General features: G+C 41.1%; 2 protein-coding genes across 2 annotated transcripts; both read right to left on the minus strand.

Annotated features, from left to right (window-relative positions):
- Positions 1 to 293: 293 nt before the first annotated feature.
- On the minus strand, positions 294 to 4,636 carry LOC129179139 (zinc finger protein 260-like). The gene is made up of 2 exons (XM_054772013.1): positions 4,185 to 4,636; positions 294 to 2,382 (listed from the first exon to the last, which is right to left on the minus strand). The coding sequence occupies exons 1-2, from the start codon at positions 4,378 to 4,380 to the stop codon at positions 1,520 to 1,522; spliced, it is 1,059 nt and encodes a 352-aa protein (XP_054627988.1). The 5' UTR covers positions 4,381 to 4,636; the 3' UTR covers positions 294 to 1,519.
- Positions 4,637 to 4,971: 335 nt separating this feature from the next.
- On the minus strand, positions 4,972 to 12,016 carry LOC129179138 (oocyte zinc finger protein XlCOF6.1-like). The gene is made up of 2 exons (XM_054772011.1): positions 11,911 to 12,016; positions 4,972 to 6,414 (listed from the first exon to the last, which is right to left on the minus strand). The coding sequence occupies exon 2, from the start codon at positions 6,362 to 6,364 to the stop codon at positions 5,111 to 5,113; it is 1,254 nt and encodes a 417-aa protein (XP_054627986.1). The 5' UTR covers positions 6,365 to 6,414; positions 11,911 to 12,016; the 3' UTR covers positions 4,972 to 5,110.
- Positions 12,017 to 14,259: the final 2,243 nt, after the last annotated feature.

Consider the following 14,259-nt stretch of genomic DNA (forward strand, 5'->3'; position numbering starts at 1 on the left):
TAACCCTAACCCATCCTAGCCCTAACCCTAACCCTAAAAATACATTCAAATGTCAACATGGCTCCCTGCATCCTTTCATTTTCTAACCCTAACCCTAAAAATACATTCAAATGTCAACATGGCTCCCTGCATCCTTTCATTTTCTAACCCTAACCCTAACCCTAACCCACCCTAACCCTAACCTTAACCCCTAACCCTAACCCCTAACTCTAACCCTAGCCCTAGCCCTAACCCTAGCCCTAACCCTAACCCTAACCCTAACCCCTAACCCTAACCCCTAACCCAACCCCAAGGTGGACAGGCATACGAGAGAAAAGAATAAAACAATAATTAAAAACGTTTTTAAGGATTAATAAAGGTTATTGCATGTTATTATATGGGGCGTTTTAAGATGAAAAATATGGGAATTTATAGGGGCCAGAAGGGTGGGGTTGAAAAGAGGGAATATTAAAAAAAGTTTGGTGAAAATATGTTGTTTAGGAAGGACGATACATTTGGATTAAAAAAAACATTTAGTTAAAAGAAATAGAAATAAAGAAAGAGATATAAAGACAAAAAAACATGAGCACAGTACACACAATAGACAATAAAAGTTATGAGGAAAAGAGATATATACAAGAAAAACAGTTTAAGTGTGGTTACTCTCACTTTAGTTAGATTTGGTGACAGAGCAACACTTGAGTGTGTTCAAAGAGCAACACTTGAGTGAGATCAAAGAGCACAGCTGGGGCTGGCTCATTATTGAGTTGGCTGTTGTAGGAGAAGGAGCTCTGCTACTTTTTGAGTTTTGGGATTGTGGACAGAGGTGTGCTACGCCTGAGGAAGATCCAACAGGATCGAAACGTCGCGATTGAGCACACCTTTTTTTGATTTGCATGGTTTAAAGCCAGAGTGGTTATTGTTGATTTTGTTAAGTTTGTTTTGTTTTTGCTTTTGTTTTAGAAAATTACAAAAACCAAAAAAAAGTAAAAAAATACAAAAACTTAAAAAAATATATACATTCTTTAAAATAAATATTATGGACCCCATGGATGGGGAATGGACAGTGGTGCGTTGCGGGAGGGGGCGCTCTCGTGGCCACCGGACCGCAGATGTACGCCCACAGGCGATTGCCAATACAGGGACCCGCGTGGTCCCTGGCTCAGGGACTCGGGGGCGGGCTCGGGCCCAGGGGAAGGCCAGTGCATTTTCCTCCTCCACCTCAGTTAGAGGGGGAGGAGCTCGAGCTCAAACGACTAACCCTAACCCTAACCCTAACCCCTAACCCTAACCCTACTAACCCAAGGCGAAACTCATCCCCTCCTGGAGCTTTGCCACCGGGGAGTGTTTTGACTACCCCAGATACGTCAGCCACGGTGGTGGAACTGTCCACGTTTGTGAATGAAACAAGCGTGATCATTGGATACATGTAATAGGTGAAGATTAAAATCCAAACATTTAATGTCAGTTAGCAGTGTTACAAGTCATTATTTTGCACAACGTTTGTTTTATTAAGAGTCATCCAGTCTTGATAGTTTCCTTATTTGCCTTCTTTGAAATGCAGCAAAGAAACAATCTCCGACAAGTGTTCATGTTTCGCCCCAGTGTGGATTCTTATGTGTTCTGTCAAGTTTGTACTATTTGTGAATCGCTGACCACACATTGAACAGGAAAAGTTTTTTTCTGGAGTGTGTGTTCTTGTGTGTCCGATCAACGTTATCTTCTGAGAAAAACTTTTCCCACAAACTGAGCAGGAAAAAGGTTTCTCTCCAGTGTGTATTCTTGTGTGTCTGTTAAAATTTGCTTTTTTAGAGAATCTTTTACCACACACCAAGCAAGGATAAGGTTTCTCTCCGGTGTGTATCCTTGCGTGTGCTTTTAAATGTGACTTCTGAAAGAATCTTTTGCCACAAACTAAACAGGCGAAAGGTTTCTCTCCTGTGTGATATCTGCTGTGTATTTTCAGATTTCCATTGTTGCCAAAGGTTTTCCCACATTGAGTGCATTTAAAGCGTGTGTTGCTAGTGTGAAATGTCACATCAGCTTTAGACTCTTCATTATCAGTGTCAGGAGAGTGTGACATTGTGGTCTCGCTATCTGATAGTGGAGCTAAGAAGTTATCTGCTTGTGATCCTCCACAGTGGTCTCCATCAGCTTCTGTTGTCATGTGTTGAGCTGAGCTGCTGCTGCTTGTGGGCTCTACCTCTCTCTTCTCTTCACTTTTACCTGTACCTTCATCATCTTCACTCTTCACAGGGACACCAATAACAGGGGACTCCTCCAGTCCTTCAAGACGCTCTCCCTCCTGACTGACAATGTGATCCTCCTCTTCCTTTTTAATGTGGGGGGGCTGTGGCTCCTCCTGCTCCACCCTAGAGCTGCGCTCCTGCTGCTCACTGTCGTCTGCAGGACACAAGAAGACAAACACATGCTTTAGAAAAAAGTGAGTAAGTAAATAAGCGTGTTAAGAGAGAATGGAAGTGGGTTTTGAGTGACAGTGTTGACACAGTGAGATTCTTGGTGTTTGTGTGTGTGTGTGTGTGTTTGCAACTAAACAACTAATGAAAACATGGTTTACTACATTGAAAATCTTCATCAACAATTCCACTTTAGAACACAGCTCCAACATCCACTTGGGAGCGAGCTATGCTGAAGGAAAGCCAGTCACCTTTATGTGCTTGCAATGAACTGAGTTAACAACATTGGTTATTGAAATATGACTGACAATAAATATTAACAATAGTTCATCAGTGATGCATGTAGGTCATAATCAGGTGGTAAAATTAGCCATGAAACACCAATGACCTTGATTACCATGTAAAATACAACTAACTTGCTTCGGTGAGTGTTGGAGCTTTGTGTACATTATTGCGCACTGAGACAATGGGGGTATACGGCGAAAGTGGCTGAACAAACACAGGCTTTGTGCTCAAGATGCAACTCGACAAAACCTAACATCCGCAATCAGACATAATTGGTCCGGTGGTGGTTATCAACTTACTTTGTCAAGTCCAGTTTTCGGCTTTGTGCTAAGTCTGCGTTCACATGAAGCGGGGCGTTTGACGTCATATTATTCTACTTAAGCTGAAAAGTGAAGCGATCACAGCCAGTGTATTTTACAAAAAAATAGTACGTAACTATTATGGAGCGTTATGAGGAGTTACCAAAAGATTATAACTTCTATCGCCGCCAATACAGCGAGGGAGGACTGCTGGCATGCCAGCATGTGGCGTGTGAATGTGCAAGTTAACACTGATTATTATAAAAAAAAAAAAAACTATACCCTACTGGTCTTTTCATTTATCATTTATTTAACACTGCACAACTTGACATTGTAACACTTATCCATTTAAGAAATAAATACTTTGGAGCAACAACTTTCGTTTTTGATGCTATAAATTAATTAAATATTTTAATTAGCTGTATCTCGTTGTGACCACTAGATGGCAGTGTTTTGCGTGTGACGTGTTTTGTGGTGACTGTTTTTTTAATATAATAAAACAAGTGTTTTAATGCAGTTGATTGATGCCTCAGAGTGCTTATTCCTCCAGCAAATATTGTAATACGAGAATACTAAAAGGATCAGTACTAGTGCAAGGATTCCTATGACATTTACATCTGCTTAAATTAATTATTAATATTTCATATTCCATTTTATTTCTGGTGCTCGCGTGAGCATATCTAGCGTATTCCCTCGGCCCCAAATGGAGCTGGAGATGGATAATATCATCAGGGAATGCTCGTTTTTAAAATATTTTTTCCATGTCCCCTCGGGGACCTCATAGGTTCTAAATAAATGGTGACGCCAACTCCTAATTATTTAAACTGTGAAACAGTAGCACTTTCATAGCTGATTTTAAGCTGAAAGCCTGGACATTACCTGGTCCTGGCCAGGCTATGAGTTTAGCCTAAGTTACCATGGCGATACAGCTGCTTTAAAAGAGAGATACCTTCGCTGAACACGCAAATCCGGTTTTCAAAGCAACACAGCTCGATAACCCACTAAACTCGCTTCGCAGAATACCCCCAATATCAAGCTCTCATACCGCGTGTGGGAAACTGTCTCGTTTTCATGAACAATATCAAAACAAAGCAGTGCACCACCTTCGCCGCAAAACAATGCACTTCCTATAGGTAATCTCTTTGGTATTGTTAACGATCAAATCTAAAGTTCGTAAACACGTGTGAGTAAGAATGAAACAAACCTGCTCTTTGTAACACGACTTGATGTTTCTGCAATGCAGCGTCCAGTAGTTGACGTTGTCGCTCGTTCTCCTCTTTTGTTCGACAAAGTTCCTCCTCATACTCTGCTATCGTTCTTTCCAACACTACAAATATTTCTTCAACGGCCGCAGTTAGTCGCTGATTCACCAAAGCTCTCAGCATTTGTACTTTACACATTTTCACACAATCATAACACGTTACACTCACACTTGAGCTCTGCTTAGTGGTGTTGATCACTTCCGCGTCTTTTTCCGCAGCTAGCAAGCCCAGCTAACCAGAGAAGCTTCTAAGTTCAATGAGACGAATTTATCCTGACATGAAGAATTAATATTATGTAGTTTGTTAAACAACAGGCAAAGCACAAACATGGATATCAAGGAATTAACACAGATTTAAAGGTTACGCAGCACTGCCTGCTAATCTTTTTCCTTCCCTTGCTACTTCCGGTAATACACAGCTGGTACATTCGAGTGCATTACTGCCTCCCTCAGGTGTGGAGATGTCAATATAACCATGACCTATAGCGAGAGGTCAAGACAATACTCATCAACAGACAATATACATTCAGTGTAAACTAAAAGTGGTAGACAGACAGTGGAAAGCAGACAAGAGCAAGAAAACACATCTGATAAGAGGAAAAATATACTAACGCTAAGAGACCGGCTTGCTAACCAGGTTAAGCGGTAACTACAGCGTAGCTTTTCACTCTTTTGGCTCGAGATTGCAATTCTATAAAATAAAACTGATTGACACTCTGTCCTGGCCTTTTTTGTGATATTTTTATTGCATTTAAATGGTAGAAGCATACTAACAAGATTGTGTTGCACACACACAATGAGGTCACGTTAGATGTGGCGATGATAGAAGAACAAAGTTATCAGTCTTAACCGTTTCAAGATGTGTAGCTTCATTTAGTGCTGCTATTCTCACCAGCACACTTGTGATTGTTAAGCTGGTACTCATAAGAGGATCCTTCGTCACACACACTGCAACTCAACACTTTCTTACTGGTGTGTGTTCTCATGTGTGTTACAAGATTTGTTCGTTCACAAAAGCTTTTGCTGCAGCTTGGACATGAATATGGTTTTTCTCCAGTGTGTGTTCTCATGTGTATTTTCAAATACTGATTTTGTACAAAACCTATACCACACACTGAACAAGTAAAAGGTTTCTCTCCAGTGTGTATTCTTGTATGTGTTTTCAAATTTGCCTTTAGAGAGAATCTTTTACCACAGCTTGAACACGGAAAAGGTTTCTCACCGGTGTGTGTTCTCATATGCACTACAAGGTTTGTTCGGTCACAAAAGCTTTTGTTGCAGATTGAACAGGAATGTGGTTTTTCTCCAGTGTGCCTTCTCATGTGTATTTCCAAATCTGAATTTCGTAAAAAACTTACACCACATACAGAACAAGTAAAACGTTTTTCTCCAGTGTGTATTCTTGTGTGGATTTTCAAATCTGGATTTCGTAAAAAACCTATACCACAGATTGAACAGGAAAAAGGCTTTTCTCCGGTGTGTATTCTTGTGTGTATTTTCAACTCATCTTTTCGTACGAAACCTATAGCACAGACTGAACAGGTAAAAGGTTTCTCTCCTGTGTGTATTCTTGTGTGCCTTGTCAAATGCGACTTCCGCGAAAATCTTTTACAACAAAGTGAACACATGAATGGTTTCTCTCCAGTATGTATTCGCATGTGTCTTTTCAGATGACTACGGTAATTAAAAGTTTTGTCACATTGAGAGCATTTAAAGCGTGTGTTGTCAGTGTGACATGTCATATCAGATTTAGAGGCTTCATCATCAGTGTCAGGAGAGTATGATGTGTCGTCACTATCTGATAGTGGAGCTAATAGTTGGTCTGCTTGTGACCGGTCTCCATCAGCTTCTGTTGTCATGTGCTGAGTTGAGCTGCTGCTTGGAGGCTCCACCTCGCTCTTCTCTTCACTTTGATCTGTGTCGTCATCATCGTCACTCTTCACAGGGACACCTATTAATGGGAACTCTTCCAGTCCTTCAAGAAGCCATCCCTCCTGACTGATGATGTGATCCTCCTCTTCCTTTTTAATGTGGGAGGGCTGTGGCTCCTCCTCTTCCCATTTCATGTAGTGGGGCTGTGGCTCATCCTCTTCCTCTTTAATGTGGTGGGGCTGTGGATCCATCCTGGAGCTCCACTCCTGCTGCTCTAGGGGAAAATGTTCTTCACTGCCACCTGCAGGACATAAGAAGACAAACACATGCTTTAGAAAAGTCCAGCTTTCCTCTGTCATTTAAAACTTTACCTTGCACCAGCATATGTTCTGACAATGTCTCTGATGTTCTCATCAGTCAACATGTTGGTATTCAAGATGTCATAATTAGGGTTGGGTACCTTTCACATTTGAACCAATACGGTACCGATGCCTGGTACCTGGGAATCGGTACCGCTACTCAATGGTACCAATTTTTGTTACTTTTGTGTGTGTTAATGTGGTAATAAATGCTAATTTAATACTTTAATTCAGTATTTTTTCAATTTAAGATATTTATCTTTAAGAAATGTATCAAAACAACATCCGACGGTTTGTATTGTAATATTGCAGTTGTTCCACAAATTTCTTCAACATAAAAATCCTTAACTACAATTAAAACTGAGCTCTACGTATTTCCTTTCCCTTTCACTTTCCCTCTCCTCTCCTCCTGGCAAAATTGTGTGATGGGGGTCCATGGAGGAAAAATAACTTTCAACAAATGAGCAAAAGAGGATTGAGTAAAAAATAACCGTATAATATTTTACAAATTGTAAAATAATAAAGTAATACAAATTGCAAAAGAAAGTGAAGCAAACGTCTTTGCTGTAAAGTACTTTGACTGTATTTTCGTTCCTTGTGCACTTCTTTTTCAAGAATTTTAGGGGCGATTGTGGTCACTGAAAGGCTTCGTGTGGAGAAGATGACGCTACATGCTATTAGCTGCGAATCCGCCCTTGCAGAAGTTGTCTACTGCTCTTTGGTGTTGTGGGTTTGTTTTTGTGTTTAAATGATATCTGATTTTGGTTGTTGTGGTTGTGGTGTTCATCAAAGGCATATTAAAATAGTCAGTATGGTAGATTGCTAATACTATACAATACAAACTTTCTGCTGTACGTGGTGAATTATTTTTCATTGCTAAATTGCACATTGATTATCTAAACTGTTGTATATAGAGATTCCAGTCTTTATTAAATCAAATATGACTAAACACGTTGGTTGTGAATGTTCTTTCTCACAGCAGTTGTACATCCACGCAGGAGGACTCCGGGGTGACGTTGTGGTCAAACTTTGTGATATTGTACTGCCCTTGCAGTGCGTTTGTTTGTGCAGTGTTCAACAGCCAGTTAACATGTTGCAAAATAAATACTTTCTTACTAACAAAAAAGCAAAATGCTAATAAATATTAAAAATAAAAATATTTATAACATTAATAATTATTACATCAGTGGCTCAAAAAAGGTCACAATGTAAATAATAATAATAAACTTGTAATGTTACGAATCTTATTGTGTATTAGCTGAGTTTTTATTACTTAGCTTGCGTCAGCAAGTTTAACTTCCGTTTCCGGGTCACGTGATTGTTGTGAGCAACTGTTGCTGTTCAGTGGATAGTAAACACTTTATACCACTTATCCTCCACTTCTGTCTCATTCTGAATCAAATCTGCACATTTGGTGAAATGCGCACAAATGAAACAATGAACCATGTAAATGGAGTAAATCTTAAATTAAGCTTGCAAAGCTGATTTGATTGACTGTCAGTATGCTACTAAGACTTTTATACAAACACAAACTAAGAAGACAAGTAATAATTCACAAACTCAAAGTACAAAGGAACTCCTCTATAAACTAATGCATAACTATTAAATAAAAAGTAGTTTTAAAAATTTTTACTTGCCTAATAAAAGAGAATCCGGAAACCCTCCAGTCACTAGCAGAACAAATCAGAGCTGGGCCAGGGGCGGGGCAAATGACGAAGCCCTTTAAACATTTTCTCAATAATAAAGCTCATGATACATCATTTTACAACATACACATGCCCGCAACAGCGGGACTTACAAGCTTCGGAAACACAGAGAGCGACCATGTCATTTTGAACCCTAACCCTATTTAATTTTTACAAAATGTGAGTATGTAATAATTTAGGCCATTTTTTTTCCTGCTTTTGAACTCTGTTACAGTTATCTGTCATCTTAAATTAAACTCATACTGGGGGATTATTATTACCTAACAAGAAGACCTGGGTTCGATTCTCCCTTGGGCATTTCTGTGTGGAGTTTGCATGTCCTCCCTGTGCGTGTGTGGGTTTTCCCTGGAAACTCCAGTTTCCTCCCACATTCCAAAAACATGCATGTTAGGTTAATTGGCGACTCTAAATTGTCCATAGGTATGAATGTGAGTGTGAATGCTTGTATGTCTATATGTGGCCTGTGATTGGCTGGCGACCAGTCCAGGGTGTACCCCGCCTGTCGCCCAAAGTCAGCTGGGATAGGCTCCAGCATGCCCCTGCGACCCTCATGAGGAGAAACGGCATAGAAAATGGATGGAAGCCAATCATATCAACGCTTTTACTGTAATTGATGAGAACATTAAGTGACGAGGGAAAGGCTTCTCGAGACGTCATCTGTACTTCTGTGAAGGTGTCGGACGTTTCGCTCCTCATCCGAAGAGCTTCGTCAGTGAACTAATAAGTGCTGTTAGCCTAGGCCTTAAATACAGTAAGAGTGGGCGGAATTGGTGTGCCAACACCCTCCTCCTATTGGTTCCTTACACTAAGCCTGGGCGGAGTTGTGGTCTAACCGTCTCCTGCCATTAGCACCTCCGATAAAAGGGAAGTGTCGCTCCCTGAGTTGGGTATGAACGACTCTGATACTGGCTTGTTAGCATCTATTGTTCTGGCTCGGCCCTGGCTCCACCTCATTTGCAAGACTAAGAGCTGTGGGTTTTGGTCTCAGTAACCTGCTGAACACAGGGTCCAAATTAAACCTCAAACCACCATTCCGATACAATGATTTGACAATTCTGTTGTTTGACAAAAATAGCTTCCTTTACTCCTCTTTCAAACCATCTGTTTTCTTTGGCCAAAATTTTTACCTCGCTGTCCTCAAAAGAGTGATTGGTTGCTTTAAGGTGTAGATGTACTGCTGATTGAGGCCCACTAGAATTGTCCCTGCGATGTTGATAAAGCCTTTTTTGGAGCATTTGCTTAGTTTCCCCAATATAGTGCTCTTTGCATTCCTCATCTTTACAGTGGATGGAATAGACCACATTGCTCTGTTTTTGGTTTGGAGCCTTGTCTTTAGGATGCACCAATTTTTGTCTCAGGGTATTTACTGGTTTAAAATAGGTTGGAATTTTGTGTTGCCATAAGATAAGGCCACACACACTGACCAATACATGTTTTTTGAATCAAACCATCCACTACAACATAAACTAGGGGTTATTAGGACCCTCCAACATAGAGCGGAACAAATACCAACTAGTGCTGAGGGAAGGAAAAAGGAGACACAACATGTCCAGAGAGCGCTCTCAACCTGTGGGTACCCGCGGTGGGCTTTTAACAAATGTCAAAAGAAGAGAGTAGGGAAAGCCACCACTCCTCTCCTTTTTGCTTCTGTGGGCTTTTGGGTTTCTTTCCCTACTCTCTTCTTTTCGCCGTCTTGCAAAATGAGGTGGAGCCAGGGCCGAGCCAGAACAATAGATGCTAACAAGCCAGTATCAGAGTCGTTCATACCCAACTCAGGGAGCGACACTTCCCTTTTATCGGAGGTGCTAATGGCAGGAGACGGTTAGACCACAACTCCGCCCAGGCTTAGTGTAAGGAACCAATCGGAGGAGGGTGTTGGCACACCAATTCCGCCCACTCTTACTGTATTTAAGGCCTAGGCTACCAGCACTTATTAGTTCGCTGACGAAGCTCTTCGGATGAGGAGCGAAACATCCGACACCTTCTTCACAGAAGTACAGATGACGTCTCAAGAAGCCTTTCCCTCGATGGACAACTCCTGTACGACTGAGAGCCTACACAGAAACATTAAGTGACATTTAATATAGTTTACCCCTTTTATACTCTCATCTTTGTCATGAAAAGCATCACTGTCAGCTTCATCTACTGCATTCTCCTTCTCCTCGGCGACACTGACAGTTGCGGTGTTACTGTACGTGTGTCTACGTTTGCTGTGACTGTGACAAAGGTTGACACCTTCGGTAGTTTTGATAAAAACTGTTTTCCACTCGCCTTCTCCTCTTCTCCGCTCCACTGGGGTAACTCCGCACCAACAAGTTTGTTTCGCTCACGTCTTCCGAAATTAATGTGCACATACGCAGTATCATGGAATAGTCCATTGCATGAGAAGGGAGGGGCAGCGGTCAAAAGGCTTATGAAAGATTACGCATTTTGACTCAGTTTTAAGCACGTGAATTATGACTACAACAGTAGTATGTACTTTAAATTGTAGAAAAAAAATCAATAATCCGTTTTTATCAGACGTTTGAAGGCCCCTGGATATCTCGAGGCCCCAGGCAATTGCCTGTGTTTGCCTAATGGTAAGTCTGACACTGATTATTATGGTTAAAAATACAAAGTTTTTCTCTGAGCTGGAGATAAATTTGTCTCTTTCCAGCAACACATAATCCCAAAAGAAAAATAAAACAATTTCGGCTTCATTATTTCATATTTTCATTCATTATTTAATATTTTGGGCTGCACGGTGGCCCAGTGGTTAACATGATGGCTACACAGTCAGGAGATCGGGAAGATCTGGGTTTGAGCGTCCGTTTGGCCATCTCTGTGTGGAGTTTGCATGTTCTCCTCGTGCATGCATAGGTTATCTCTGGGTACTCCTCCCACATTCTAAAAACATGCATGTTATGTTAATTGACAACTCTAAATTGTCTATAGGTATGAATGTGAGTGTGAACGGTTGTTTGTCTATATGTACCCTGCCATTGGCGGGCGACCAGTCCAGGGTCTAACCCGCCTCTCGCCCAACGTCAGCTGGGATAGGCTCCAGCATACCCGCGACCCTAATGAGGAGAAACGGCATAGAAAATGGATGGAAGCCAATCATATCAACGCTTTTACTGTAATTGATGAGAACATTAAGTGACGAGGGAAAGGCTTCTTGAGACGTCATCTGTACTTCTGTGAAGAATGTGTCGGACGTTTCGCTCCTCATCCGAAGAGCTTCGTCAGTGAACTAATAAGTGCTGGTAGCCTAGGCCTTAAATACAGTAAGCGGCATAGAAAAAGGGTGGATAGATTTTATATTTTGTTTGGACTCTCCATCGTTTTTTCTCTACTTTGTAGACTTGATGGCATATCGCATGAAAAGAGAGGGTGTGACCGGTGACACAAGCGGAAGTCTTCCGAAGGCTGGACTGTCTCATTTCACATCGCTCTAGCCGTGGCTGGAGGACCCTCATAAGGACCCAGCCTTCGTCGCCCGAATAGGCTGGGTCATTGAAGGATGCAGACCCAAAATGGGCCAGCTCTACCGTTACGGCTACTGAAAAGGATGCTAGTATTAGCAAGCCAGTATATCGATATGTTTTATCACTCCACACTGCGTTAGGCCTATTAGCGTTAGCGACTTAGCTTTATGATTATTTGTAACCGTACTTTCACACAAACCACCTCTAAAGATCATATGTACTTAGCGACCAAAAAGACAATCTATTACAGGAACATTTTACCGACCTGCAACACACAAAAGACGAGACGCTATTTGAACCGTCTTCACATTACGCAGGATGGCTTCTTCTTCTCTGCCTTTCTTTGCTGTCCTAGTGTCCTGACTAACCAACATGGCGCGCCCCTTGGTGGCGGAACCGTGAAACAGCGGCCTAGTGATTTACAATTTACAAAATTATCCATCCATCCATCCATCCATTTTCTATACCGCTTCTCCTCATTAGGGTCGCGGGGGCATGCTGGAGCCTATCCCAGCTGACTTTGGGCGACAGGCGGTGTACACCCTGGACTGGTCGCCAGCCAATCACAGGGCACATATAGTCAAACTACCATTCACTCTCACATTCATACCTATGGACAATTTAGAGCAGGGGTGGGCAAACTACGGCCCGGGGGCCACACATGGCCCGCCAAGCGTTTGAATCCGGCCCGCCAGTTGCTTCCAAAGTATGGAATATAACCTTTAACATACAAGCTGGCAACATGACTTGCAAGTAGTCAGAGTCAATCTGAGACAATCTTTTGATGGTTTAAGATGCTTGTCACACGCAGCCATCCAGACAACTACATCACCCATGATGCCAAACACAAGTCAACAAGTATGTGACACACAACTTAACCTACCCACTGCATTGTCTGGGAATTAAAAAAGGAGGGATGTTCACCTACTCTTTAATAGTTAATGTTTTATTGTTCATAGTTCATGTTGTATATCGCACATCCATGTCCATTTCGGGTGTCTTATTAAGTAAAAAAAAATTGATGTGGTCTGGTGTTTCTGGTGCTTCTGAAAGAACACATTATAGCAGATTGTATGACACTTTTACAGATAATATAAGACAAATAATTCCAGGTGGACTTTTAGAATCATAAGCTTAAAATAGTGTGCGTGTATCAAATATATAGTATTCCCCCCCTCCGGCCAATTTTGTTAACTCAATGGGGCCCGTGAGTCAAAGGGTTTGCCCACCCCTGATTTAGAGTCACCTATTAACAATACAATTATAGCGTATGAAAAAATAATGTAATTAAACTGAAATGGATGACAATAAAATTGTATCAGATAGAAGGCAGTTAATAATATGAAGGTAATAATATTTCCTACAAAATTTAAAGGGTTCTCTGGTACACACCCACAGCAGGCTAGCAGTTCCCTGGTGTTCCTTGTAATAAATAGTTCTCATTCTAATTCATATTTACACTTGTTTTTCACACCATTACGAAACTAACAGAAATAAATAATTAAATAAAGAAGAAAGGAGGACACAATTCCACTTTGACACCAACAATGAGTTATGGTTATAGTTTAATTGATTTCGAACATGCATACACTTTACATTGAATGCTTCATGTTACAATTCACAATTCCACATGTCGAAAAGGAGTAGGAAGAAGCAGAACTTATTTAATCCTACCCCCTCTCCGTATCACATAGACTGCTAATATATATGTTCACTTCCTGTATTCAACATGCACTAATTCATTTTCCTTTGCTTCTTTGTCTTCCTCAACAGTGGTGCACAGGACAGTATTAACTTCTATCCATCCATCCATCCATCCATCCATCCATCCTCTACTGCTTATCCAAGATCGGGTCTTACAGGGCCTTGATATCATCCTGTAAAACCTTTATATCATTGCATAATTCTCTACTTTCTCCGGTTTTTAACGTCCTTAAAAGCAGTGTGCAAGGCAGCATGATCATCTTGTATTACCTTGATATCTTCTCTTAGTTGTTTGGTATCCTTGCTCAGTGCTCTATTTTCCTCCTTAACTTTTATGACTTCATCATGGGTCCCCATGAGCATTCCTTAGAGGGTGTCGTTCTGCGCATGTACATATTCAATCTGTGATTGCAGACTCTTAAAATGTTGCTGTATTTGTGACTGCAGACACCGAGTTCACAATTCTAGTATCGTCAGCAGAGCTCTTCATGGGGTGAGAAATGGAAAGAGTCTGAGATTGATTTCACTTACTGTATATTTACAGGAACATTAGAACATATAATGGATATGTGAAGTAAAATAACATGCTTAAAAATGGACACTATAAGTATGCCCTTTTTGTGGGCACTGTAAGCGCATTGTTTCACCGTGTCTCATAGTAAATATACAACCCCTGATTGGTCTTCCTGCATTTTAAATAGTGGCTATTGCATGCCATTGCACTGCAGTTAAAGTCCCATAGAGGGCACTAGTGTATCATGCATCTGAACATTGTGCAACTTGCATTGAAGAGCCACAGATTGTACTGGCATTTTACAACTATTCAGTCATCCTGTTAAACCCAGACTATCCAAGTGCACTATAAATATGAGACTATATGGAGGTCATAAAGTACCAGTAGTACCAAGGT

This window comes from Dunckerocampus dactyliophorus, chromosome 3 (genome assembly GCF_027744805.1).
Source record: "Dunckerocampus dactyliophorus isolate RoL2022-P2 chromosome 3, RoL_Ddac_1.1, whole genome shotgun sequence".
Lineage (NCBI taxonomy): Eukaryota > Metazoa > Chordata > Actinopteri > Syngnathiformes > Syngnathidae > Dunckerocampus > Dunckerocampus dactyliophorus.

Excerpts from the sequence above, each read along its gene's own strand:
- LOC129179139 (XM_054772013.1), bottom strand. The coding sequence starts at position 4,380 with ATGTGTAAAGTACAAATGCTGAGAGCTTTGGTGAATCAGCGACTAACT. Across the intron at positions 2,383-4,184 it reads AGTCGTGTTACAAAGAGCAG|ACGACAGTGAGCAGCAGGAG; the intron begins GTTTGTTTCATT and ends TGTGTCCTGCAG.
- LOC129179138 (XM_054772011.1), bottom strand. The coding sequence starts at position 6,364 with ATGGATCCACAGCCCCACCACATTAAAGAGGAAGAGGATGAGCCACAG.